This window comes from Chiloscyllium plagiosum, unplaced genomic scaffold (assembly GCF_037043375.1).
Source record: "Chiloscyllium plagiosum isolate Xiang-an unplaced genomic scaffold, Cpla_swu_hap1 HiC_scaffold_44, whole genome shotgun sequence".
Classification (NCBI taxonomy): Eukaryota; Metazoa; Chordata; class Chondrichthyes; order Orectolobiformes; family Hemiscylliidae; genus Chiloscyllium; species Chiloscyllium plagiosum.
The window spans coordinates 9550138-9577710 of NW_028270182.1; the positions used below are offsets into that span (position 1 = coordinate 9550138).

Below are 27573 nucleotides of genomic sequence, written 5' to 3' on the forward strand. Positions count from 1 at the left end.
AGTGCTGGTGTTTGGACTGGGGTGGACAAAGTTAAAAACCATATGTCAGGTTACAGCCCATTGGAAGCATTAGCTTTCAGAGTGCCACTCCTTCATCATGATGATGCACTCCGAAAGTTAGTGCTTCCAGTTAAACCTGTTGGACTATAACCTGGTGTTGGGTGGTTTTTAAACTGTGTAGAAACAAAGTAGTCTTTGTGGTCAAACCCTCACGTAAGACTCCCATTAGCCTTCCTGATTATCGGTTCATAAACATTCTGCCACTTAATGCTCCAAGTCCCCCAGATCCCTCTGCATATTGGAATTCCCATTCCCGATTTCCCCCTCAATATTGTCGCAAGCCCTTCAGCAGTCCTGCCATCTCTTTATCCGCCTGGGGGGGTCAAACCATTTTGGACAAATGATGGGTTAGGACAGACAGTCCATCGGTGGCTGAGTGTATTGACCCACTGAGCCTCAGGAGGGAGTTAGAGAGCCCCCGCTCTCAACATTGGACCCGACTGGACCACATCTTCTGACAATCTGAGGCCTGGTGTTAACACCGCGGGAGAGAAACCCGCTCCGGGCCTGATCCTTTAAGGATCCGCGAACAGGAATCCAATCCCTCATTCCCCGGCGAACATCCCCAGATATCCTGTCGGTGACTCTGCTGTGTCCAAGTCTTCACTGTGTGACGCAAGGCCTCAATGCTGCACTGGGACAGACAGCACAGAAACAGACCCTTCGGCCCGACTCCGTCCATGCCGACCACATTCCCAACCTAATCTAGTCCCATTTGCCAGCACTTGGCCCATGTCCCTCTCGACCCTTCCGATTCACGTACCTTTCCAGATGCCTTTTAAACGTTGGAGAGAGTGAGGACTGCAGATGCTGGAGACCAGAGTCGAGAGTGTGGTGCTGGAAAAGCACAGCAAGGTCAGGCAGCACGCGAGGAGCAGGAGGGTCGACATTTCGGGCAAAAGCCCTTCATCAGGAATGCTGCCTGACCTGCTGTGCTTTTCCAGCACCACTCTCTCAACAGCCTTTCAAACGCTGTAATCGGACCAGCACTTCGCCTGGCAGCTCGTTCCACACACATACCACCCTCTGCGTGAAACAGTTGTCCCTCAGGGCCCTTTTAAATCTTTATCCTCTCACCCTAAACCCTATGCCCTCTAGTCTTGGACTCTCTTACCCCAGAAAAAACACCTTGCTTATTCACCCTATCCATGTCCCTCATGATTTTATAAACCTTAATAAGGTCTCCCTTCAGTTTCTGATGCTCCAGGGAAAACAGCCCCAGCCTGTTCAGCCTCTCCTAATAACTCAAACTCTCCAACCCTAGTGGCACCCTGGTAAATCTCTTCCAAACCTTCTTCAGTTTATCCTCCCTATAACAGGGCGACCGGAACTGGACACAGTGCTCCAGAACAGGCCTCACCAACATCCTGTACAACCTCAACATGACGTCCCCAACTCCTATACTCAAAGGTCACAGCAATGAAGACAAGCTAAACGCTTCTTTCACCACCCTGATGTGGTGATGTCGCTTTCAAGGAAGCATTTGACACAGGAGGCCATTCAGCCCATCATGCCAGCCCCAGCTCGGGTACCAATGTCCGTTTCCCCATGACCCCATACGCCAGCACTGTCTGAAAGACCACCAGTGCACCCATCACTGGCACACATGCACGTGCACATTTGCACATACACACTCACGAAACCGGTGGTGATTTTGTGAAGTGGATCAGGGAGGGATACAAAGGGGACAGGATCTGAGAGACATGCTGCAGGCTGTTTATTCTGGAAGAGGGGGCTAGGGGTCTCTCCTGGTCTTCGGATACAGAAACCCGAGTACAAAACAATACTGTAACATCAAAATAACAGCATGGATACAGCAACATCTGAGTACCACGTCCATAGGCTCACTAACCGCTGCAAGTAATATACGAGAGAGCAGGGAGGGACGGAGTGAGGGAAAGAGGAGAGAGGGTGAGAGAGGAAGGGAGGGTGAGAGAGGGAGGGACGGAGAGAGCGTGAGAGAGGGGAGGGATGGATGGACGGACGGAGAGAGACTGCGTTCGATGGATCAGAAAATCAACCAAGACTTAAGTCCACATTTGCCGATGTCTGATCGCATAGCCAACCACCCAACCCCCCCCCCCCCCCCCCCCCCCAAGGGGTAGTGAGGGCCACAGGGAAGAGCCAGCATTGCTGGGAGGGTTAGGGGCAGAGTGGGGCTGACAGAGTTAGGGCTGGGGGTGATGGAGGGGTTGAAGAGAGTGAAAGAGAGAGGAATGAAGGGAGAGAGAAAGAAAGCCAGAGATAAAGAGAGGGCAAAGAGAGAAACAGAGAGAGAGAGAGAGAGAGAGAGAGAGAGATGGAGTGGGGGAGGAGAAAGAGAGAGAGAGAGCGAGACAAAGACAGAGACATAAAGAGAGAGTGACAAAGAAAGATAGAGTGGGGGTGGATGTGACACAGAGAGAGATGGGTGGGTACACAGAAAGAGAGATGGGGAGAGAGAGAGAGACAGATAGTGAGACAGAAAGAGAGAGAGACAGAGAGAGACACAGAGAGAGAAACCAAGTGAGAGATAGAGTGAGAGAGAGCGAGAGAGAGACAGGGGTGGGGTGCGAGTAAATGCCCTCTTTGGCGAGGGTCTGAGTGAGGTGGGGTAGGGTGGGGGTGGGGTGAGAGCGTTGAGATGACGCTGAGGACAGAAGGGTCCTTCTGAAAGAAAGAGCCGCTTGCCCAAGCAATTCCCCCCTCCCCACCCCCAATACCCCCCCAGACCTGGAGGCAGGGGAGGGGCGGGGATGAAGGTTTGGGGAGGCTCCACAGTCTACAAACTGGGGGAGGGGAGGGGGGTGTGGGGTGGAGAGCAAAGGATGTAGAGATCGATGGGGGGGGGAAGAGGGGGGAGAGAGAGAAAGGTTCCTCACAAACCTCATTGACCACCCCCACCCCCGACCTCCCAGACTCCCCTTGCCCCCCCCCCCACCACCCCCCTCCCCACAGTCCTGTTCACGGCTGCTCCAGCATCTGGTCGCAGGACCTGGCTAGGTCTCGGACTTTGACGTGCGTGTACTCCACCCGGTTGACCGCCATCTGCGCATCCTTCCTGGCGGAATAGCTGGAGCCTTCGTGCGGCTGCCCCGTGGCGACCTGGTGGGTGGGGGGTCGGAGAAAGAGAGAGAGAGACAGGCCGGAGGCAAGACTTGCATTGCTCACTCACAACTCGATGTCGCCCCTTTCACGGTTTTATCTGCCAAACAGCTGCGGTGGGAGGGGTTGCTGGGACGGACGGCGAGGGGTTGGGGGAGGCAGAAAGGACTCATGAAACAGGCACACCGCCCGGGTTTTTTTTTCCCCCCCCCAAGAAAAACTACATGGGGCGGAATCGCCCGAGAGATGGAGATTCCCACATCCCGGCGGGGAAAGCTCTCCCTCCTGAGGTTCTTCTCACCGAAGCCGGGTTACGTTAAACATCGAGCTGCTCGACCTGGGGAGGCGTTTCGAGACAATGCCGCAGGATGGGACAGGCCAGTCCCGGGAGGGCGGGAACCCAGCGAAGCTGGAAGGAGGAAAAGCTGAGGTGGTGTTCCCGAACATGTCCAGCTCTCGATATTGGGGCTAGCGCTCCCTGTGATGGCAGCGGGAATGCCCCCTGGTAAAATGACCGCAGAGCCCAGGGGTTTGCGAGGCGACGGGGGGTTGGGGGGGGTGGGCGGGGGGAGGGGGAGCTGGGCAAAGGAATCAGAGGGCGAAACAGAGTCCAAGGCTGATTTCCGACAATCAGCAGGGGCTGAATGGACAGAGCGGTCTCTGTTCGCTCCTGATCTCAATTGTCTGCGTGGTGCAACAGAATGGAGTACAGAGATTAGAGGGATACGGAGGGGGTGTAGGGGCTGGAGGGGGTTACAGGGATAGGGAGGGATGTACGGGCTGGAGGGGGTTACAGAGATAGGGTGGGGTTGTAGAGGCTGGAGGGGGTGACAGAGACAGGGAGGGGGTTACAGAGATAGGGAGGGGGTTACAGAGATAGGGAGGGGGTGTAGGGGATGGAGGGGGTTACAAAGACAGGGAGGGGTGTAGGGGCTGGAGGGGGTGACAGAGATAGGGTGGGGTTGTAGAGGCTGGAGGGGGTTACAGAGACAGGGAGGGGTATAGGGGCTGGAGGGGTTCACAGAGACAGGGAGGGGTGTGGGGCTGGACGGGGTGACAGAGACGGAGGGATGTAGGGGCTGGAGGGGGTTAGAGAGACACAGAGGGGTGGAGGTATTACAGAGATAGGGAGGTGGTGTAGGGACTGGAGGGGGTTACACAGTTGGGACGGGTGTAGGGGCTGGAAGAGTTAGTGGTGATGGAGGGTAGTACTGGATTGGGAGAGCAGGGCAGGGGAGGGATTTGTTGGGGGTGTGTGTGGAAATACTGGGAGGGGGTGGTGGTTGGGACTGGGAAATAGGGTGGGTGAGGAGGGTGGCATGGGGGCAGGTCTGTTGGTGGAGTTGGGACAACAGACTATTGGAAGGGGAAGGGTGGTGTTGGCAGAGTGTGGGGGAGGGAGTTGCAGTGTTGGGCGGCAGGCCCATAGCCGAAAAGCCTGGCGCTCCACCCGGGGAGTTTCGCCCTGACAGGGAACCCTCTGGCCTTACCTGGGTGAGGTAGCGGATCTGGCTGGAAAGTTCCATTTCTACTCGCTGCACAGAGGCTGTGAACTGCAGGGCATGGCGGTCCAGATTACGCTCTGCCGGCTTCTCCTTCGACATCTCCAGGATAGCATTGGCTGTGGGCCCAGAGAGAGAAAGAAAGAAAGAAAGAGAGAAAGAAAGAGAGAAAGGAAGAGAGAAAGGAAGAGAGAAAGGAAGAGAGAAAGGAAGAGAGAAAGGAAGAGAGAAAGGAAGAGAGAAAGGAAGAGAGAAAGGAAGAGAGAAAGGAAGAGAGAAAGGAAGAGAGAAAGGAAGAGAGAAAGGAAGAGAGAAAGAAAGAAAGAGAGAAAGAAAGAGAGAAAATAGACTCAGAGTGAGGAACCTCAGCCAAAGGCAGGTCACCCCTCAAACCCACAAAGATGGTACATTCCAGGGTAAAGCAAGGGTGATGAGGAATGTGCTTATTCTGAGGAGAACTGATCACTAAAGCTAAGCAGTCTTATGTCTTGTTGCAGACACATCAAACTTTTAATTCCAACATCGCAGGTGGACAGGATAGTGAAGAAGGCGTTTGGTATGCTTTCCTTTATTGGTCAGAGTATTGAGTACAGGAGTTGGGAGGTCATGTTGCCGCTGTACAGGACATTGGTTAGGCCACTGTTGGAATATCGCATGCAATTCTGGTCTCCTTCCTATCAGAAAGATGTTGTGAAACTTGAAAGGGTTCAGAAAAGATTTACAAGGATGTTGCCAGGGTTGGAGGATTTGAGCTACAGGTCAGGCTGAACAGGCTGGGGCTGTTTTCTCTGGAGCATCAGAGGGGTGACCTTATAGAGGTTTAGAAAATCATGAGGAGGCATGAATAGGGTAAACAGACAAGGTCTTTTCCCTGGGGTGGGGCAGTCCAGAACTAGAGGACATTGGTTTAGAGTGGAAAAGACATTGGTTTAGAGTGGAAAAGGGACCTAAAGGGCAACTTTTTCACACAGAGGGTGGTACGTGTATGGAATGAGCTGCCAGAGGAAGTGATGGAGGCTGGTACAATTGCAACATTTAAAAGGCATCTGAATGGGTATATGAATAGGAAGGGTTTAGAGGGATATAGGCCAAGTGCTGGCAAATGGGTCTAGATTAGGTTAGGAGATCTGATCGGCATGGACGAGCTGGACCGAAGAGTCTTTCTGTGCTGTACATCTCTATGACTCTATGTCTGTTTGCAGGACGACTGCTCTAGCCAAACAGATGGCTGAGCCTTACGCTCAGTGACAGACCCACCTTGGAATCTCACACCTTATAAGGCAGCACAATAAGCTCGTAGGTTTGCAATTCAAAAGGAGGAACATGCTAAACGTTCGAGGGCAGTTTCCTGGGCCTAAACTCAAAATAAGATCACGACGGGAGACAAGAAAATGGCCTGGGTAAGAGATACATGTTCACCCCGCTCCCCCCATCAAAGTAAACAAGGATTAAAGACTACTCAACTCCAGTGCATCATAGCATCTCAGAGATGTTCAGCGCGGAAACACACCCTTCGGGGTATTCGAGGAAATCACCTCCAATACCTAAAATACCTCAAATTGATTGTGGGCGAGCTGAGGTACCACTCATGTCGTGTGCTGTACAGGCAAAGAGGTAGCCACTAGTCACCTCTGCGTGGTAAAGCACTCTCTCACTCTGAGCACCGAAGCCAGCCATAAGGGAACTGGATAAGAGTACTTCAGGTGGATAAAGGAGGGGAGGGTGTTCTCTCTCTCTCTCTGCCCACCTTCTCTCTCACTCTCTCTGCCCACCTTCTCTCTCACTCTGCCTGCCCACCTTCTCTCTCACTCTGCCCACCTTCTCTCTCTGCCCACTTTCTCTCTCTCTCTCTGCCCACCTTCTCTCTCTCTGCCCACTTTCTCGCTCTCTCTGCCCACCTTCTCTCGCTCTCACTCTGCCCACCTTCTCTCGCTCTCACTCTGCCCATCTTCTCTCTCACTCAGCCTACCTTCTCTCTCACTCTCTCTGCCCACCTTCTCTCTCTCTCTCTCTGCCCACCTTCTCACTCTCTCTGCCCACCTTCTCACTCTCTCTGCCCACATTCTCTCTCTCTCTGCCCACATTCTCTCTCTCTCTGCCCACATTCTCTCTCTCTCTGCCCACCTTCTCACTCTCTCTGCCCACCTTCTCACTCTCTGCCCACCTTCTCTCTCTCTCTGCCCACCTTCTCTCTCTCTCTCTGCCCACCTTCTCTCTCTCTCTCTGCCCACCTTCTCTCTCTCTCTCTGCCCACCTTCTCTCTCTGCCTACCTTCTCTCTCTCTGCCCAACTTCTCTCTCTCTGCCCACCTTCCCTCTCTCTGCCCACCTTCTCTCTCTGCCCACCTTCTCTCTCTCTCTGCCCACCTTCGCTCTCTCTCCCTGCCCATCTTCTCTCTCACTCTCTCTGCCCACCTTCTCTCTCTCTGCCCACCATCTCTCTCTCTGCCCACCATCTCTCTCTCTCTCTGCCCACCATCTCTCTCTCTCTGCCCACCTTCTCTCTCTCTCTGCCCACCCTCTCTCTCGCTCTCTCTGCCCACCTTCTCTCTCGCTCTCTCTCTCTTTCTGCACATCTTCTCTCTGCCCACATTCTCTCTCTCCCCACCTTCTCTCTCTCTCCCCACCTTCTCTCTCTCTCTCTGCCCACCTTCTCTCTCTCTCTGCCCACCTTCTCCCTCTCTCTCTGCACACCTTCTCCCTCTCTCTCTGCCCACCTTCTCTCCCTCTCTCTCTGCCCACCTTCTCTCTCTCTGCCCACCTTCTCTCTCTCTGCCCACCTTCTCTCTCTCTCTCTCTGCCCACCTTCTCTCTCTCTGCCCACCTTCTCTCTCTCTGCCCACTTTCTCTCTCTCTCTCTCTCTGCCCACCGTCTCTCTCTGCCCACCTTCTCTCACTCTCTCTCTCTGCCCACCGTCTCTCTCTGCCCACCTTCTCTCACTCTCTCTCTGCCCACCTTCTCTCTCTGTCTGCCCACCTTCTCTCTGTCTGCCCACCTTCTCTCTCTGTCTCTCTCGCTGCCCACATTCTCTCTCTCTCTGCCCACCTTCTCTCTCTCTGTGCCCACCTTCTCTCTCTGCCCACCTTCTCTCTCTCTCTCTGCCTGCCCACCTTCTCTCTCTGCCCACCGTTTCTCTCTGCCCACCTTCTCTCTCTCTCTCTGCCCACCTTCTCTGTCTCTCTCTCTCTGCCCACCTTCTCTGTCTCTCTCTCTCTGCCCACCTTCTCTCTCTCTCTCTCTGCCCACCTTCTCCCTCTCTGCCCACCTTCTCCCTCTCTCTCTGCCTACCTTCTCCCTCTCTCTCTGCCTACCTTCTCCCTCTCTCTCTCTGCCCACCTTCTCTCTCTCTCTGCCCACCTTCTCTCTCTCTCTCTGCCCACCTTCTCTTTCTCTCTCTCTGCCCACCTTCTCTCACTCTCTCTCTCTGCCCACCTTCTCTCTCTCTGCCCACCTTCTCTCACTCTCTCTCTCTGCCCACCTTCTCTCACTCTGCCCACTTTCCCTCTCTCTGCCCACTTTCCCTCTCTCTGCCCACCTTCTCTCTCTCTCTGCCCACCTTCTCTCACTCTCTCTCTCTCTGCCCACCTGCTCTCTCTCTGCCCATCTTCTCTCACTCTCTCTCTCTGCCCACCTTCTCTCTCTCTCTGCCCACCTTCTCTCTCTCTCTGCCCACCTTCTCTCTCTGTCTGCCCACCTTCTCTCTCTGTCTCTCTCGCTGCCCACATTCTCTCTCTCTCTGCCCACCTTCTCTCTCTGTCTCTCTCTCTGCCCACCTTCTCTCTCTGCCCACCTTCTCTCTCTCTCTCTCTCTGCCTGCCCACCTTCTCTCTCTGCCCACCTTCTCTGTCTCTCTCTCTCTCTCTGCCCACCTTCTCTCTCTCTCTCTGCCCACCTTCACCCTCTCTCTCTCTCTCTCTGCCCACCTTCTCTCTCTCTCTCTGCCCACCTTCACCCTCTCTCTCTCTGCCTACCTTCTCCCTCTCTCTCTGCCCACCTTCTCTCTCTCTGCACACCTTCTCTCTCTCTCTCTGCACACCTTCTCTCTCTCTGCCCACCTTCTCTCTCTCTCTCTGCCCACCTTCTCTTTCTCTCTCTGCCCACCTTCTCTTTCTCTCTCTTTGCCCACCTTCTCTCTCTCTCTGCCCACCTTCTCTCTCTCTCTGCCCACCTTCTCTCTCTGCCCACCTTCTCTCTCTGCCCACCTTCTCTCACTCTCTCTCTGCCCTCCTCTCTCTCTGCCCACTTTCCCTCTCTCTGCCCACTTTCCCTCTCTCTGCCCACCTTCTCTCTCTCTCTCTGCCCACCGTCTCTCTCTCTCTGTCTGCCCACCTTCTCTCTTTCTCTCTACCCACCTTCTCTCTTTCTCTCTCTACCCACCTTCTCTCTCTCTCTGCCGACCTTCTCTCTCTCTCTGCCCACCTTCTCTCTCTCTGCCCACCTTCTCTCTCTCTCTCTGCCCACCTTCTCTCTCTCTGCCCACCTTCTCTCTCTCTCTCTGCCCACCTTCTCTGTCTCTCTGCCCTTCTCTGTCTCTCTCTCTCTCTGCCCACCTTCTCTCTCTCTCTGCCCACCTTCTCTCTCTCTCTCTCTGCCCAACTTCTCCCTCCCTCTCTCTGCCTACCTTCCCCCTCTCTCTCTGCCCACCTTCTCTCTCTCTCTGCCCACCTTCTCTCTCTCTCTGCCCACCTTCTCTCACTGTCTCTCTCTGCCCACCTTCTCTCTCTCTGCCCACTTTCCCTCTCTCTGCCCACTTTCCCTCTCTCTGCCCACCTTCTCTCTCTCTGCCCACCTTCTCTCTCTCTGCCCACCTTCTCTCTCTCTGCCCACCTTCTCTCTCTGCCCACCTTCTCTCTCTCTCTGTGCCCACCTTCTCTCTCTCTCTGTGCCCACCCTCTCTCTCTCTCTGCCCACCTTCTCTCTCTCTCTCTGCCCACCTTCTCTCTCTCTCTCTGCCCACCTTCTCTCTCTCTGCCCACCTTCTCTGTCTCTCTCTGCCCACCTTCTCTGTCTCTCTGCCCTTCTCTGTCTCTCTCTCTGCCCACCTTCTCTCTCTCTGCCCACCTTCTCTCTCTCTCTCTGCCCACCTTCTCTCTCTCTCTCTGCCCAACTTCTCCCTCCCTCTCTCTGCCCAACTTCTCCCTCCCTCTCTCTGCCTACCTTCCCCCTCTCTCTCTGCCCACCTTCTCTCTCTCTGCCCACCTTCTCTCTCTCTGCCCACCTTCTCTCTCTGCCCACCTTCTCTCTCTCTCTGCCCACCTTCTCTCTCTCTCTGCCCACCTTCTCTCTCTGCCCACTTTCCCTCTCTCTGCCCACCTTCCCTCTCTCTCTGTGCCCACCTTCTCTCTCTCTCTGCCCTCCTTCTCTCTCTGCCTTCCTTCTCTCTCTGCCTTCCTTCTCTCTTTCTGCCCTCCTTCTCTCTCTATCTGCTCACCTTCTCTCACTCTCTGCTCACCTTCTCTCACTCACACTCTGCCCACCTTCTCTCTCTCTGCCCACCTTCTCTCTCTCTGCCCACCTTCTCTCACTCACTCTCTGCCCACCTTCTCTCTCTCTGCCCACCGTCTCTCTCTCTGCCCATCTTCTCTCTCTCTCTGCCCACCTTCTCTCTCTGCCCATCTTCCCTCTCTCTCTGTGCCCACCTTCTCTCTCTCTCTGTGCCCACCTTCTCTCTCTGCCCACCTTCTCACTCTCTCTGCCCTCCTTCTCTCTCTCTGCCCTCCTTCTCTCTCTATCTGCCCACCTTCTCTCACTCACTCTCTGCCCACCTTCTCTCTCTCTCTCTGCCCACCGTCTCTCTCTCTGCCCACCGTCTCTCTCTCTGCCCATCTTCTCTCTCTCTCTGCCCACCGTCTCTCTCTCTCTCTCTCCCTGCCCATCTTCTCTCTCTGCCCATCTTCTCTCTCTCTGCCCACCTTCTCTCTCTCTCTCTGCCCACCGTCTCTCTCTCTGCCCATCTTCTCTCTCTCTCTGCCCACCTTCTCTCTCTCTCTCTCTCCCTGCCCATCTTCTCTCTCTCTGCCCATCTTCTCTCTCTCTGCCCACCTTCTCTCTCTCTGCCCACTTTCTCTCTCTCTGCCCACCTTCTCTCACTCTCTCTCTGCCCACCTTCTCTCTCTCTGCCCACCTTCTCTTTCTCTCTCTCTGCCCACCTTCTCTCTCTCTGCCCACCTTCTCTCACACTCTCTCTCTGCCCACCTTCTCTCACTCTCTCTCTCTGCCCACCTTCTCTCTCTCTGCCCACTTTCCCTCTCTCTGCCCACCTTCTCTCACTCTCTCTCTCTGCGCCCACCTTCTCTCTGTCTGCCCACCTTCTCTCTCTGTCTGCCCACCTTCTCTCTCTGTCTCTCTCGCTGCCCACATTCTCTCTCTCTGCCCACCTTCTCTCTCTGTCTCTCTCTCTGCCCACCTTCTCTCTCTCTGTGCCCACCTTCTCTCTCTGCCCACCTTCTCTCTCTCTCTCTGCCTGCCCATCTTCTCTCTGTGCCCGTCTCTCTCTGCCCACCTTCTCTCTCTCTCTGCCCACCTTCTCTTTCTCTCTCTCTGCCCACCTTCTCTCTCTCTCTGCCCACCTTCTCTCTCTCTCTGCCCACCTTCTCTCACTCTCTGCCCACCTTCTCTCACTCTCTCTCTCTGCCCACTTTCCCTCTCTCTGCCCACTTTCCCTCTCTGCCCACCTTCTCTCTCTCTCTGCCCACCTTCTCTCTCTCTGCCCATCGTCTCTCTCTCTGTTTGCCCACCTTCTCTCTTTCTCTCTCTACCCACCTTCTCTCTCTCTCTGCCTACCTTCTCTCTCTGTCTGCCCACCTTCTCTCTCTCTCTCTGCCCACCTTCTCTCTCTCTCTCTCGGCCCTTCTCTGTCTCTCTCTCTCTCTCTCTGCCCAAATTCTCTCTCTCTCTCTGCCCACCTTCTCCCTCTCTCGCTCTGCCTACCTTCTCCCTCTCTCTCTGCCCACCTTCTCTCTCTCTCTGCCCACCTTCTCTCTCTCTCTGCCCACCTTCTCTCTCTCTCTCTGCCCACCTTCTCTCTCTCTCTCTCTCTCTGCCCACCTTCTCTCTCTCTCTCTCTCTCTCTGCCCACCTTCTCTCTCTCTGCCCATCTTCTCTCACTCTCTCTCTGCCCACCTTCTCTCTCTCTCTGCCCACCTTCTCTCTCTGTCTCTCTCGCTGCCCACATTCTCTCTCTCTGCCCACCTTCTCTCTCTGTCTCTCTCTCTCTGCCCACCTTCTCTCTCTCTGTGCCCACCTTCTCTCTCTGCCCACCTTCTCTCTCTCTCTCTGCCTGCCCACCTTCTCTCTCTGCCCACCGTCTCTCTCTCTCTGTCTGCCCACCTTCTCTCTTTCTCTCTCTACCCACCTTCTCTCTCTCTGCCTACCTTCTCCCTCTCTCTCTCTGCCTACCTTCTCCCTCTCTCTCTCTGCCTACCTTCTCCCTCTCTCTCTGCCCACCTTCTCTCTCTCTGCCTACCTTCTCCCTCTCTCTCTGCCTACCTTCTCCCTCTCTCTCTGCCCACCTTCTCTCTCTCTGCCCACCTTCTCTCTCTCTCTGCCCACCTTCTCTCTCTGCCCACCTTCTCTCTCTCTCTGCCCACCTTCTCTCACTCTCTCTCTCTGCCCACCTTCTCTCTGTCTGCCCACCTTCTCTCTGTCTGCCCACCTTCTCTCTCTCTCTCTGCCCACCTTCTCTGTCTCTCTCTGCCCTTCTCTGTCTCTCTCTCTCTGCCCTTCTCTGTCTCTCTCTCTGCCCACCTTCTCCCTCTCTCTCTCTGCCCACCTTCTCTGTGCCCACCTTCTCTCTCTGCCCACCTTCTCTCTCTCTCTCTCTGCCTGCCCACCTTCTCTCTCTGCCCACCTTCTCTCTCTGCCCACCTTCTCTCTCTCTCTCTGCCCACCTTCTCTCTCTCTGCCCACCTTCTCTGTCTCTCTCTCTCTGCCCACCTTCTCCCTCTCTCTCTGCCTACCTTCTCCCTCTCTCTCTGCCCACCTTGTCTCTCTCTCTCTCCCCACCTTCTCTTTCTCTCTCTGCCCACCTTCTCTCTCTCACTGCCCACCTTCTCTCTCTCTGCCCGCCTTCTCTCACTCTCTCTCTCTGCCCACCTCACTCTGCCCACTTTCCCTCTCTCTGCCCACTTTCCCACTCTCTGCCCACCTTCTCTCTCTCTGCCCACCTTCTCTCTCTCTCTGCCCACCTTCTCTCTCTCTCTGTCTGCCCACCTTCTCTCATTCTCTCTCTACCCACCTTCTCTCTCTCTGCCTACCTTCTCTCTCTCTCTGCCCACCTTCTCTCTCTGTCTGCCCACCTTCTCTCTCTCTCTCTGCCCACCTTCTCTCTCTGCCCACCTTCTCACTCTCTCTCTCTGCCCACCTTCTCTGTCTCTCTCTCTGCCCTTCTCTGTCTCTCTCACTCTCTGCCCACCTTCTCTCTCTCTCTGCCTACCTTCTCCCTCTCTCTCTGCCCACCTTCTCTCTCTCTCTGCCCACCTTCTCTCTCTCTCTGCCCACCTTCTCTCTCTCTCTCTGCCCACCTTCTCTCACTCTGCCCACCTTCTCTCACTCTGCCCACCTTCTCTCACTCTCTCTGCCCACCTTCTCTGTCTCTCTCTCTGCCCACCTTCTCTCTCTGTGCCCACCATCTCTCTCTGCCCACCTTCTCTCTCTCTCTCTCTCTCTGCCTGCCCACCTTCTCTCTCTGCCCACCTTCTCTCTCTGCCCACCTTCTCTCTCTCTCTCTGCCCACCTTCTCTCTCTCTGCCCACCTTCTCCCTCTCTCTCTGCCTACCTTCTCCCTCTCTCTCTGCCCACCTTGTCTCTCTCTCTCTCTGCCCACCTTCTCTTTCTCTCTCTGCCCACCTTCTCTTTCTCTCTCTCTGCCCACCTTCTCTCTCTCACTGCCCACCTTCTCTCTCTCTGCCCACCTTCTCTCACTCTCTCTCTCTGCCCACCTCACTCTGCCCACTTTCCCTCTCTCTGCCCACTTTCCCTCTCTCTGCCCACCTTCTCTCTCTCTGCCCACCTTCTCTCTCTCTCTGCCCACCTTCTCTCTCTCTCTCTGTCTGCCCACCTTCTCTCTTTCTCTCTCTACCCACCTTCTCTCTCTCTGCCTACCTTCTCTCTCTCTGCCTACCTTCTCTCTCTGTCTGCCCACCTTCTCTCTCTCTCTCTGCCCACCTTCTCTGTCTCTCTCTCTGCCCTTCTCTGTCTCTCTCACTCTCTGCCCACCTTCTCTCTCTCTCTGCCTACCTTCTCCCTCTCTCTGCCCACCTTCTCTCTCTCTCTGCCCACCTTCTCTCTCTCTCTGCCCACCTTCTCTCTCTCTCTCTGCCCACCTTCTCTCTCTCTGCCCACCTTCTCTCTCTCTGCCCACCTTCTCTCTCTCTGCCCACCTTCTTTCACTCTCTCTCTCTGCCCACCATCTCTCTCTGCCCACTTTCCCTCTCTCTGCCCACTTTCCCTCTCTCTGTCCACCTTCTCTCACTGTGCCCACCTTCTCTCACTCACTCTCTCTGCCCACCTTCTCTCTCTGCCCACTTTCCCTCTCTCTGCCCACTTTCCCTCTCTCTGTCCACCTTCTCTCTCTCTGCCCACCTTCCCTCTCTGCCCACCTTCCCTCTCTCTCTGTGCCCACCTTCTCTCTCTCTCTGTGCCCACCTTCTCTCTCTCTCTCTCTGCCCACCCTCTCTCTCTGCCCTCCTTCTCTCTTTCTGCCCTCCTTCTCTCTCTATCTGCCCACCTTCTCTCACTCTCTGCCCACCTTCTCTCACTCTCTGCCCACCTTCTCTCAGTCACTCTCTGCCCACCTTCTCTCACTCACTCTCTGCCCACCTTCTCTCTCTCTCTCTGCCCACCGTTTCTCTCTCTGCCCATCTTCTCTCTCTCTCTCTGCCCACCTTCTCTCTCTCTGCCCATCTTCTCTCACTCTCTCTGCGCCCACCTTCTCTCTGTGTCTGCCCACCTTCTCTCTCTGTCTCTCTCTCTGCCCACCTTCTCTCTCTCTGTGCCCACCTTCTCTCTCTGCCCACCTTCTCTCTCTCTCTCTGCCCACCTTCTCTCGCTGTCTGCCCACCTTCTCTCTCTGTCTGCCCACCTTCTCTCTCTGTCTCTCTCGCTGCCCACATTCTCTCTCTCTCTGCCCACCTTCTCTCTCTGTCTCTCTCTCTCTGCCCACCTTCTCTCTCTCTGTGCCCACCTTCTCTCTCTGCCCACCTTCTCTCTCTCTCTCTGCCTGCCCACCTTCTCTCTCTCTGCCCACTTCTCTCTCTCTCTCTGCCCACCTTCTGTCTCTCTCTCTCTCTGCCCACCTTCTCTCCCTCTGCCCACCTTCTCCCTCTCTCTCTGCCCACCTTCTCCCACTCTCTCTGCCCACCTTGTCTCTCTCTCTCTGCCTACCTTCTCCCTCTCTCTGCCCACTTTGTCTCTCTCTCTGCCCACCTTCTCTCTCTCTCTGCCCACCTTCTCTCTCTGCCCACCTTCTTTCTCTCTCTCTGCCCACCTTCTCTTTCTCTCTCTCTGCCCACCTTCTCTCTCTCTCTGCCCACCTTCTCTCTCTCTGCCCACCTTCTCTCTCTCTGCCCACCTTCCCTCTCTCTGCCCACCTTCCCTCTCACTGCCCACTTTCCCTCTCTCTGCCCACTTTCCCTCTCTCTGTACACCTTCTCTCTCTCTGTACACCTTCTCTCTCTCTGTACACCTTCTCTCTCTCTGCCCACCTTCTCTCTCTCTCTCTGCCTGCCCACCTTCTCTCTCTCTGCCCACCGTCTCTCTCTGCCCACTTCTCTCTCTCTCTCTGCCCACCTTCTCTGTCTCTCTCTCTGCCCACCTTCCCTCTCTCTCTGTGCCCACCTTCTCTCTCTCTCTCTGCCCACCCTCTCTCTCTCTCTCTGCCCACCCTCTCTCTCTCTCTGCCCTCCTTCTCTCTCTGCGCTCCTTCTCTCTCTCTCTGCCCTCCTTCTCTCTTTCTGCCCTCCTTCTCTCTCTATCTGCCCTCCTTCTCTCACTCTGTGCCCACCTTCTCTCACTCTGTGCCCACCTTCTCTCACTCTCTGCCCACCTTCTCTCACTCACTCTCTGCCCACCTTCTCTCTCTCTCTCTCTCTGCCCACCGTCGCTCTCTCTGCCCATCTTCTCTCTCTCTCTGCCCACCTTCTCTCGCTCTCTCTCCCTGCCCATCTTCTCTCTCTCTGCCCATCTTCTCTCTCTCTGCCCACCTTCTCTCTCTCTCTGCCCACCTTCTCTCTCTCTGCCCACCTTCTCTCTCTCTGCCCACCTTCTCTCTCTCTGCCCACCTTCTCTCTCTCTCTCTCTGCCCACCTTCTCTCTCTCTGCCCACCTTCTCTCACTCTCTCTCTCTGCCCACCTTCTCTCACTCTGCCCACCTTCTCTCACTCTCTCTCTCTGCCCACCTTCTCTCTCTCTGCCCACTTTCCCTCTCTCTGCCCACTCTCCCTCTCTCTGCCCACTCTCCCTCTCTCTGCCCACCTTCTCTCTCTCTCTCTGCCCACCTTCTCTCACTCTCTCTCTCTGCGCCCACCTTCTCTGTCTGCCCACCTTCTCTCTCTGTCTCTCTCGCTGCCCACATTCTCTCTCTCTCTGCCCAACTTCTCTCTCTGTCTCTCTCTCTGCCCACCTTCTCTCTCTCTGTGCCCACCTTCTCTCTCTGCCCACCTTCTCTCTCTCTCTGCCTGCCCACCTTCTCTCTCTCTGCCCACCGTCTCTCTCTGCCCACTTCTCTCTCTCTCTGCCCACCTTCTGTCTCTCTCTCTGCCCACCTTCTCTCTCTCTGCCCACCTTCTCCCTCTCTCTCTGCCCACCTTCTCCCTCTCTCTCTGCCTACCTTCTCCCTCTCTCTCTGCCCACCTTCTCTCTCTCTCTCTGCCCACCTTCTCTCTCTCTCTCTGCCCACCTTCTCTCTCTCTCTCTGCCCACCTTCTCTCTCTCTCTGCCCACCTTCTCTCTCTCTCTCTGCCCACCTTGTCTTTCTCTCTCTCTGCCCACCTTCTCTCTCTCTGCCCACCTTCTCTCTCTCTGCCCACCTTCTCTCTCTCTCTGCCCACCTTCTCCCTCTCTCTCTCTGCCTACCTTCTCCCTCTCTCTCTGCCCACCTTCTCCCTCTCTCTCTCTGCCCACCTTCTCTCTCTCTCTCTGCCCACCTTCTCTCTCTCTCTGCCCACCTTCTCTCACTCTCTCTCTCTGCCCACCTTCTCTCTCTCTCTGCCCACCTTCTCTCTCTCTGCCCACTTTCCCTCTCTCTGCCCACTTTCCCTCTCTCTGCCCACCTTCTCTCTCTCTGCCCACCTTCTCTCTCTCTCTGCCCACCTTCTCTCTCTCTCTTTGCCTGCCCACCTTCTCTCTCTCTGCCCACCTTCTCTGTCTCTCTCTCTCTGCCCACCTTCCCTCTCTCTCTGTGCCCACCTTCTCTCTCTCTGCCCACCCGCTCTCTCTCTGCCCTCCTTCTCTCTCTGCCCTCCTTCTCTCTCTCTGCCCTCCTTCTCTCACTCTCTGCCCACCTTCTCTCACTCTCTGCCCACCTTCTCTCACTCACTCTCTGCCCACCTTCTCTCTCTCTCTCTGCCCACCGTCTCTCTCTCTGCCCACCTTCTCTCTCTCTGTCTCTCTCTCCCTGCCCATCTTCTCTCTCCCTGCCCATCTTCTCTCTCTCTGCCCACCTTCTCTTTCTCTCTCTCTGCCCACCTTCTCTTTCTCTCTCTCTGCCCACCTTCTCTCTCTCTGCCCACCTTCTCTCACTCTCTCTCTCTGCCCACCTTCTCTCTCTCTGCCCACCTTCTCTCACTCTCTCTCTCTGCCCACCTTCTCTCGCTCTGCCCACCTTCTCTCACTCTCTCTCTCAGCCCACCTTCTCTCTCTCTGCCCACCTTCTCTCACTCTCTCTCTCTGCCCACCTTCTCTCTCTCTGCCCACTTTCCCTCTCTCTGCCCACTCTCCCTCTCTCTGCCCAGCTTCTCACTCTCTGCCCACCTTCTCACTCTCTGCCCATCTTCTCTCTCTGTCTGCCCACCTTCTCTCTCTGTCTCTCTCTCTGCCCACCTTCTCTCTCTCTGTGCCCACCTTCTCTCTCTGCCCACCTTCTCTCTCTCTCTGCCTGCCCACCTTCTCTCTCTCTGCCCAACCTCTCTCTGCCCACTTCTCTCTCTCTCTGCCCACTTTCTCTGTCTCTCTCTCTCTGCCCACCTTCTCTCTCTCTCTCTGCCCACCTTCTCCCTCTCTCTCTGCCCACCTTCTCCCTCTCTCTCTGCCCACCTTGTCTCTCTCTCTCTCTGCCCACCTTCTCTCTCTCTCTGCCCACCTTCTCTCTCTCTCTGCCCACCTTCTTTCTCTCTCTCTGCCCACCTTCTCTTTCTCTCTCTGCCCACCTTCTCTTTCTCTCTCTCTGCCCACCTTCTCTCTCTCTGCCCACCTTCTCTCTCTCTCTGCCCACCTTCTCTCTCTCTGCCCACCTTCTCTCTCTCTCTCTGCCCACCTTCTCTCTCTCTCCACCCACCTTCTCTCTCTCTGCCCACCTTCTCTCTCTCTCTGCCCACCTTCTCTCTCTCTCTGCCCACCTTCTCTCTCTCTCTCTGCCCACCTTCTCTCTCTCTCTCTGCCCACCTTCTCTCTCTCTCTGCCCACCTTCTCTCTCTCTGCCCACCTTCTCTCTCTGCCCACCTTCTCTCTCTGCCCACCTTCTCTCTCTCTCTGCCCACCGTCTCTCTCTCTCTGCCTACCTTCTCTCTCTCTCTGCCCACCTTCTCTCTCTCTCTCTGCCCACCGTCTCTCTCTCTCTCTGCCCACCGTCTCTCTCTCTCTGCCTACCTTCTCTCTCTCTGCCCACCGTCTCTCTCTCTCTCTGCCCACCGTTTCTCTCTCTCTCTGCCCTCCTTTTCTCTCTCTCTCTGCCCTCCTTCTCTCTCTGCCCACTTTCTCTCACACACTCTCTCTGCCCACCTTCTCTCGCTCTCTCTGCACACCTTCTCTCTCTGCACACCTCTCTCTCTGCCCTCTTTCTGTCTCTCTCTCCCCCCGCCTTCTCTCTCTCTCTGCCCACCTTCTCTCTCTCTCTCTGCCCACCTTCTCTCTCTCCCTCCCCACCTTCTCTCTCTCTGCCCACCTTCTCTCTCTCTCCCCGCCTTCTCTCTCTCCCTCTCTCTCCTACCTGCTGTCTGCAGAATGATGGCTATCTCCTTCTCGATCTCCTCCAGGTTCCGGAGTTTCTCGTTAGCCGGTCCGTAAGTGCCCATGGCGGGGAGTTCGCTTTCCCGGGAGCTGGGAACCGAGACTCGGGATCAGTGCTGGGATCGGGATCAGTGCTGGGATCGGGATCAGTACCGGATTCCGGATTAACACATGCAGGCGGACAGGAAGCAGCAGCAGCAAAGGCAAATGGAAACACAGGCTCCAGCTACAGCGCCGCACCCACAGACACAGAGCGACTGAACCAAGCAGAGAGAGCTGGCGGTGGGTGTAACCAATGGGAACATGGTAACTGACAGAGTAACCAATGGGAACATGGTAACTGACAGAGGGTAGACCAATGGGAACATGGTAACTGACAGAGTAACCAATGGGAACATGGTAACTGACAGAGTAACCAATGGAAATATTGTAACTGACAGACGGTAGACCAATGGGAACATGGTAACTGACAGAGTAACCAATGGAAATATTGTAACTGACAGACGGTAGACCAATGGGAACATGGTAACTGACAGAGTAACCAATGGGAACATGGTAACTGACAGAGGGTAGACCAATGGGAACATGTTAACTGACAGAGGGTAGACCAATGGGAACATGTTAACTGATAGAGTAACCAATAGGAACATGTTAACTGACAGAGTAACCAATGGGAACATAGTAGCTGACAGAGGGTAGAACCAATGGGAACATGGTAACTGACAGAGTAACCAATGGGAACATGGTAACTGACAGAGGGTAGACCAATGGGAACATGTTAACTGACAGAGCAACCAATGGGAACATAGTAACTGACAGAGGGTAGAACCAATGGGAACATGGTAACTGACAGAGTAACCAATGGGAACATGGTAACTGACAGAGGGTAGACCAATGGGAACATGGTAACTGACATAGTAACCAATGGGAACATGGTAACTGACAGAGGGTAGACCAATGGGAACATGGTAACTGACAGAGGGTAGACCAATGGGAACATGGTAACTGATAGAGTAACCAATAGGAACATGTTAACTGACAGAGTAACCAATGGGAACATAGTAACTGACAGAGGGTAGACCAATGGGAACATGGTAACTGATAGAGTAACCAATAGGAACATGTTAACTGACAGAGTAACCAATGGGAACATAGTAACTGACAGAGGGTAGAACCAATGGGAACATGGTAACTGACAGAGTACCCAATGGGAACATGGTAACTGACAGAGGGTAGACCAATGGGAACATGGTAACTGACAGAGGGTAGACCAATGGGAACATGGTAACTGACAGAGTACCCAATGGGAACATGGTAACTGACAGAGGGTAGACCAATGGGAACATGGTAACTGACATAGTAACCAATGGATTAATTGTGCTGGAAGAGCACAGCAGTTCAGGCAGCATTCGAGGAGCAGCAAAATCGACGTTTCGGGCAAAAGCCCTTCCTCAGGAATAAAGGCAGAGAGCCTGAAGCGTGGCGAGATAAGCTAGAGGGGGTTGGGGGTGGGGAGAAAGTAGCATAGAGTACAATAGGTGAGTGGGGGAGGGGATGAAGGTGATAGGTCGGGGGAGGGGAGGGTGGAGTGGATAGGTGGAAAAGGAGCTAGGCAGGTAGGACAAGTCATGGGGACAGTGCTGAGCTGGAAGTTTGAAACTAGGATGAGGTGGGGGAAGGGGAAATGAGGAAACTGTTGAAATCCACATTGATGCCCTGGGGTTGAAGTGTTCCGAGGCGGAAGATGAGGCGTTCTTCCTCCAGGCGTCTGGTGGTGAGGGAGCGGCGGTGAAGGAGGCCCAGGACCTCCATGTCCTCGGCAGAATGGGAGGGGGAGTTGAAATGTTGGGCCACAGGGCGGTGTGGTTGATTGGTGCAGGTGTCTCGGAGATGTTCCCTAAAGCGCTCTGCGAGGAGGCGTCCAGTCTCCCCAGTGTAGAGGAGACCGCATCGGGAGCAACGGACACAATAAATGATATTAGTGGATGTGCAAGTAAAACTTTGATGGAAACTTTGATGGAAGGCTCCTTTAGGGCCTTGGATGAGGTGAGGGAGGAGGTGTGGGCGCAGGTTTTACAGTTCCTGCGGTGGCAGGGGAAGGTGCCAGGATGGGAGGGTGGGTTGTAGGGGGGACGTGGACCTGACCAGGTAGTCACGGAGGGAACGGTCTTTGCGGAAGGTGGAAAGGGGTGGGGAGGGAAATATATCCCTGGTGGTGGGGTCTGTTTGGAGTAGTTTTTGTACTCTATGCTACTTTCTCCCCACCCCCACCCTCCTCTAGTTTATCTCTCCACGCTTCAGGCTCTTTGCCTTTATTCCTGATGAAGGACTATTGCCCGAAACGTCGATTTCGCTGCTCCTTCGATTCTGCCTGAACTGCTGTGCTCTTCCAGCACCACTGATCCAGAATCTGGTTTCCAGCATCTGCAGTCATTGTTTTTACCTAGAGTAACCAATGGGAACATTATAACTGACAGCGTAACCAATGGGAACATATGCGTACATCGGATCTGCTCAGATGAGGAGGAACGTGACGGACACCTGGAAGTACTCAAGGATGCCCTCACAAGAATGGGGTACGATGTTCAACTCATCGACCTCCAGTTCTGACGTGCCACAGCAAGGAACCGTAATGACCTCCTCAGGAGACAGACACGTGTGCAACTGACAGGGTACCCTTCGTTGTTCAGTACTTCCCAGGAGCTGAAAAACTACGCCATGTTCTTCGTGACCTGCAACACATTATCAATGAGGATGAGCACCTCACCAAGACCTTCCCCACACCTCCACTACTTGCCTTTAAACAACTGCCAAACCTCAAACAGATCATTGTTCGTAGCAAACTGCCCGGCTCTCAGGACAACTCCATACAACCCTGTCACAGTGGAAGCTGCAAGACGTGTCAGATCGTGGACATAGATACCACTATTTAGCGTGGGGACACCTCCCACCTTGTACATGGCAGGTACTCATGTGACTCAGCCAACGTTGTCTATCTTATACGTTGCAGGCAGGGATGCCCAGAGGCATGGTACATTGGGGAAACCGAGCAAAGGCTATGACAACGGATGAATGGGCACCGCACAACAATCAACAGACAGGAGGGTTCCCTCCCAGTTGGGGAACACTTCAGTGGTCCAGGACATTCAGCCTCGGACCTTCGGGTGACCATCCTCCAAGGTGGACTTCGGGACAGGCAGCAGAGGAAAGTGGCCGAGCAGAGGCTGATAGCTAAGTTCGGTACCCATAGGGAGGGCCTCAACCGGGACCTTGGGTTCATGTCACATTACAGGTGATCACCATTGCACTACACACACACACAGATATTCCTACACACACACACTCTCACATACACACGGACACAGGTACACACAGACGTGCACACAGACACCCACACTCCCACACTCACACATGCACCCCCTCATAGATGTAAGACACTTTGCACTCACTACACACAAACACACACACACACTCACACTTACAACCCCCACCCCAGACAGACACAGACAGACAAAGACCCACATCACACATATATTTTGTGGGGTGAATTTGTACTTGCAGAGTTACATTGTACTTTGCTCAAAACCTGCATGCATTCATGTAGAACTCTGAGCTCAAAAACTGCATGAATTTATGTAGAACTCTGAGCTCAAAAACTGCATGAATTTATGTAAAACTCTGTTATCTCACTTTTTAGATTAGAATCAATCTAAACATCATGGCATAGACAGAGAACACAGGGGGCCAACACCTTCAACATATTGTCTAGCTATCACCATTGTTAACAGCTAACCCGAGAATGCAACTTTAAAAAAAAGGTTTTGTGATTTACACATGAAAGAAATAAAACTATCACTGTATTCTAACAGATGAAACTCTCTGGGTAAAGAACCTACCCCTGACATCCCCCCTATACCTTCCACCCTTCACCTTAAATTTATATCCCCTTGTAACACTCTGTTGCACCTGGGGAAAAAGTTTCTGACTGTCTACTCTATCTATTCCTCTGATCATCTTATAAACCTCTATCAAATCACCCCTCATCGTTGGCCGTTTCAATGAGAAAAGGCCTAGCACTCTCAACCTATCCTCGTACGACCTATTCTCCATTCCAGGCAACATCCTGGTAAATCTTCTCTGCACCCTCTCCAAAGCTTCCACATCTTTCTGAAAGTGAGGCGACCAGAACTGCACACAGTACTCCAAATGTGGCCTAACCAAGGTCTTGTACAGCTGCAACATCACCTCACGACTCTTGAATTCAATCCCTCTGCGAATGAATGCTAATACACCATAAGCCTTCTTACAAGCTCTATCCACCTGCGTGGCAACTTTCAAAGATCTATGAACATAGACCCCAAGATCCCTCTGCTCCTCCACCTTACTAAGAACCCTACCGTTAACCCTGTATTCCGCATTCTTATTTGTCCTTCCAAAGTGGACAACCTCACATTTGGCAGGGTTGAACTCCATCTGCCACTCCTCCGCCCAGCTCTGCATCATATCTAAGTCTCTTTGCAGCCGACAACAGCCCTCCTCACTATCCACAACTCCACCAATCTTCCTATCATCTGCAAATTTACTGACCCACCCTTCGACTCCCTCTTCCAAGTCATTAATAAAAATTACAAACAGCAGAGGACCCAGAACTGATCCCTGCAGAACTCCACTTGTAACTGGGCTCCAGGCTGAATATTTACCATCTACCACCGCTCTCTGACTTCGACCGGTTAGCCAGTTTTCTATCCAACTGGCCAAACTTCCCTCTATCCTATGCCTCCTGACTTTCCGCATAAGCCCACCATGGGGAACCGTATCAAATGCCTTACTAAAATCCATGTACACGACATCCACTGCTCTACCCTCATCCACATGCTTGGTGACCTCCTCAAAGAATTCAATAAGACTTGTAAGGCAAGACCTACCCCTCACAAATCCGTGCTGGCTGTACTCATTTAGTATCTTCTCCATTTTCAGTGGCTCCACACAAAAGCCGCCTTGCTGATCTTTGAGGGGCCCTATTCTCTCCCCAGCTACTCTTTTGTCCTTAATGTATTTGTAAAAACTCTTTGGATTCTCCTGAATTCTATTTGCCAAAGCTATCTCATGTCCCCTTTTTGCCCTCCTGATTTTCCCTCTTAAGGAGACTCCTACTGCCTTTATACTCTTCTAAGGATTCAGTCGTGGAGAAAGTGAGGACTGCAGATGCTGGAGACCAGAGTTGAAAAGTTTGGTGTTGGAAAAACACAGCAGGCCAGGCAGCATCCGAGGAGCAGGAGAATCGACGTTTCAGGCATAAGCCCTTCTTCAGGAATGATTCACTCGATCTGTCCTGTCTATACCTGACATATGCTTCCTTCTTTTTCTTAACCAAACCCTCAATTTCTTTAGTCATCCAGCATTCCCAATACTTACCAGCCTTCCCTTTCACCCTGACAGGAATACACTGAATTGACAGAATGGGCAGTTCTGGGGCCATAATTATTGACAGCATCTATTAACCACTTATATGAGGAAAATGAATGCAGCAACATCAAAGTTGTGAATGATGGGAAAACAGGTGGAAAGGCAAGTGGTGAGGAATAAGGGTCACTCGACCTGATGTTTCTTTACAGATGCTGCCAGACCTGCTTTTACAGCAACTTGTACTTTTGATCCTGATTTACAGCATCCACAGTTTTTCAGTTTTCATTTACTGTCCCTGTCCTGGGAGTGTTTGATGGGGGACGGTGCAGAGGGAGCTTTAATCTGTATCTAACCCCGTACTGTCCCTGTCCTGGGAGTGTTTGATGGGGGACAGTGTAGAGGGAGCTTTACTCTGTATCTAACCCTGTGCTGTCCCTGTCCTGGGAGTGTTTGATGGGGGACAGTGTAGAAGGAACTTTACTCTGTATCTAACCCTGTACTGTCCCTGTCCTGGGAGTGTTTGATGGGGGAACATTGTAGAGGAAGCTTTATTCTGTATCTAACCCTGTGCTGTCCCTGTCCTGGGAGTCTTTGAAGGGGGACAGTGGAGAAGGAACTTTACTCTGTATCTAACCCTGTGCTGTCCCTGTCCTGGGAGTTTGATGGGGGACAGTGTAGAGGGAACTTTACTCTGTATCTAACCCTGTGCTGTCCCTGTCCTGGGAGTCTTTGAAGGGGGACAGTGTAGAAGGAACTTTACTCTGTATCTAACCCTGTGCTGTCCCTGTCCTGGGAGTTTGATGGGGGACAGTGTAGAGGGAACTTTACTCTGTATCTAACCCCGTGCTGTCCCTGTCCTGGGAGTGTTTGATGGGGGACAGTGTAGAGGGAACTTTACTCTGTATCTAACCCTGTGCTGTCCCTGTCCTGGGAGTGTTTGATGGGGAGAAAGTGAGGACTGCAGATGCTGTAGATCATAGCTGATAATGTGTTGCTGGAAAAGCGCAGCAGGTCAGGCAGCATCCAAGGAGCAGGAGAATCGACGTTTCGGGCATGAGCCCTTCTTCAGGAATGAGGAAAGTGTGTCCAGCAGGCTAAGATAAAAGGTAGGGAGGAGGGACTTTGGGGAGGGCCGTCGGAAATGCGATAGGTGGAAGGAGGTCAAGGTGAGGGTGATAGGCCGGAGTGGTGGTGGGAGCGGAGAGGTCAGGAAGAAGATTGCAGGTTAGGAAGGCGGTGCTGAGTTCGAGGGATCGGCGCTGCCTCGTGCTCCCACGAGGAGGTTGAACAGTTCATCCACTTTACCAATACCTTCCACCCCGACCTCAAATTCACCTGGACTGTCTCAGACTCCTCCCTCCCCTTCCTAGACTTCTCCATTTCTATCTCAGGCGACCGAATCAACATGGACCTTTACTATAAACCGACCGACTCCCACAGCTACCTAGACTACACCTCCTCCCACCCTGACCCCTGTAAAAACGCCATCCCATATTCCCAATTCCTTCGTCTCCGCCGCATCTGCTCCCAGGAGGACCAGTTCCAATACCGTACAACCCAGATGGCCTAATTCTTCAAAGACCGCAATTTCCCCCCAGACGTGATCGACGATGCCCTCCACCGCATCTCCTCCACTTCCCGCTCCTCCACCCTTGAGCCCCGCCCCTCCAATCACCACCAGGACAGAACCCCACTGGTCCTCACCTACCACCCCACCAACCTCCATATACATCGTATCATCCGTCGTAATTTCCGCCACCTCCAAACGGACCCCACCACCAGGGATATATTTCCCTCCCCTCCCCTATCAGCGTTCCGAAAAGACCACTCCCTCCGTGACTCCCTCGTCAGGTCCACACCCCCCACCAACCCAACCTCCACTCCCGGCACCTTCCCCTGCAACCGCAAGAAATGTAAAACTTGCACCCACACCTCCCCCCTCACTTCCCTCCAAGGCCCCAAGGAATCCTTCCATATCCGCCACAAATTCACCTGCACCTCCACACACATCATTTACTGCATCCGCTGCACCCGATGTGGCCTCCTCTGTATTGGGGAGACAAGCCGCCTACTTGCGGAACGTTTCAAAGAACACCTCTGGGACACATGTAGGTCCTTGGACTCCTCCATCGCCAGACCATAGCAACACGATGGCTGGAGGAAGAGCGCATCAGCTTCCGCCTAGGAACCCTCCAACCACAAGGGATGAACTCAGATTTCTCCAGTTTCCTCATTTCCCCTCCCCCCACCTTGTCTCAGTCAAATCCCTCGAACTCAGCACCACCTGTTGTGGTTCTGTTCGCCGAGCTGGAAGTTTTTGTTGCAAACATTTCGTCCCCTGGCTAGGCGACATCCTCAGTGCTTGGGAGCCTCCTGCGAAGCGCTTCTTTGATGTTTCCTCCAGTGTTTATAGTGGTCTGTCCCTGCCGCTTCCGGTTGTCAGTTTCAGCTGTCCGCTGTAGTGGTTGGTATATTGGGTCCAGGTCGATGTGTTTGTTGATGGAGTTTGTGGATGAATGCCATGCCTCTAGGAATTCCCTGGCTGTTCTCTGTCTGGCTTGCCCTATAATGGTAGTGTTGTCCCAGTCGAATTCATGTTGCTTGTTGTCTGCGTGTGTGGCTACTAAGGATAGCTGGTCGTGTCGTTTCGTGGCTAGTTGATGTTCATGTATGCGGATTGTTAGCTGTCTTCCTGTTTGTCCTATATAGTGTTTTGTGCAGTCCTTGCATGGGATTTTGTACACTACATTAGTTTTGCTCATGTTGGGTATCGGGTCCTTCGTTCTGGTGAGTTGTTGTCTGAGCGTGGCTGTTGGTTTGTGTGCCGTTATGAGTCCTAGGGGTCGCAGTGGTCTGGCTGTCAGTTCTGAGATGCTCCTGATGTATGGTAGTGTTGCTAGTCCTTTTGGTTGTGGTATGTCCTCGTTCCGTGGTCTTTCTCTTAGGTATCTGTTGATGAAGTTGCGCGGGTATCCGTTTTTGGCGAATACCTTGTATAGGTGTTCCTCTTCTTCTTTTTTGCAGTTCTGGTGTACTGCAGTGTGTTGTGGCCCTTTTGAATAGTGTCCTGATGCAGCTTCGTTTGTGTGTGTTGGGGTGGTTGTTTTCATAGTTCAGGACTTGGTCTGTGTGTGTGGCTTTCCTGTATACCCTTGTAGTGTACAAAATACCGTGCAAGGACTGCACAAAACACTATATAGGACAAACAGGAAGACAGCTAACAATCTGCATACATGAACATCAACTAGCCACGAAATGACACGACCAGCTATCCTTAGTTGCCACACACGCAGACAACAAGCAACATGAATTCGACTGGGACAACACTACTATCATAGGGCAAGCCAGACAGAGAACA

General features: G+C 53.7%; 1 protein-coding gene across 1 annotated transcript; it reads right to left on the bottom strand.

Annotated features, from left to right (window-relative positions):
* Positions 1 to 1762: 1762 nt before the first annotated feature.
* Positions 1763 to 19028, bottom strand: med11 (mediator complex subunit 11). Its single transcript, XM_087983027.1, has 3 exons — positions 18790 to 19028; positions 4635 to 4765; positions 1763 to 3144 (listed from the first exon to the last, which is right to left on the bottom strand). Exons 1-3 carry the CDS (start codon positions 18872 to 18874, stop codon positions 3004 to 3006), a joined length of 357 nt encoding a protein of 118 aa, XP_087839153.1. The 5' UTR covers positions 18875 to 19028; the 3' UTR covers positions 1763 to 3003.
* Positions 19029 to 27573: the final 8545 nt, after the last annotated feature.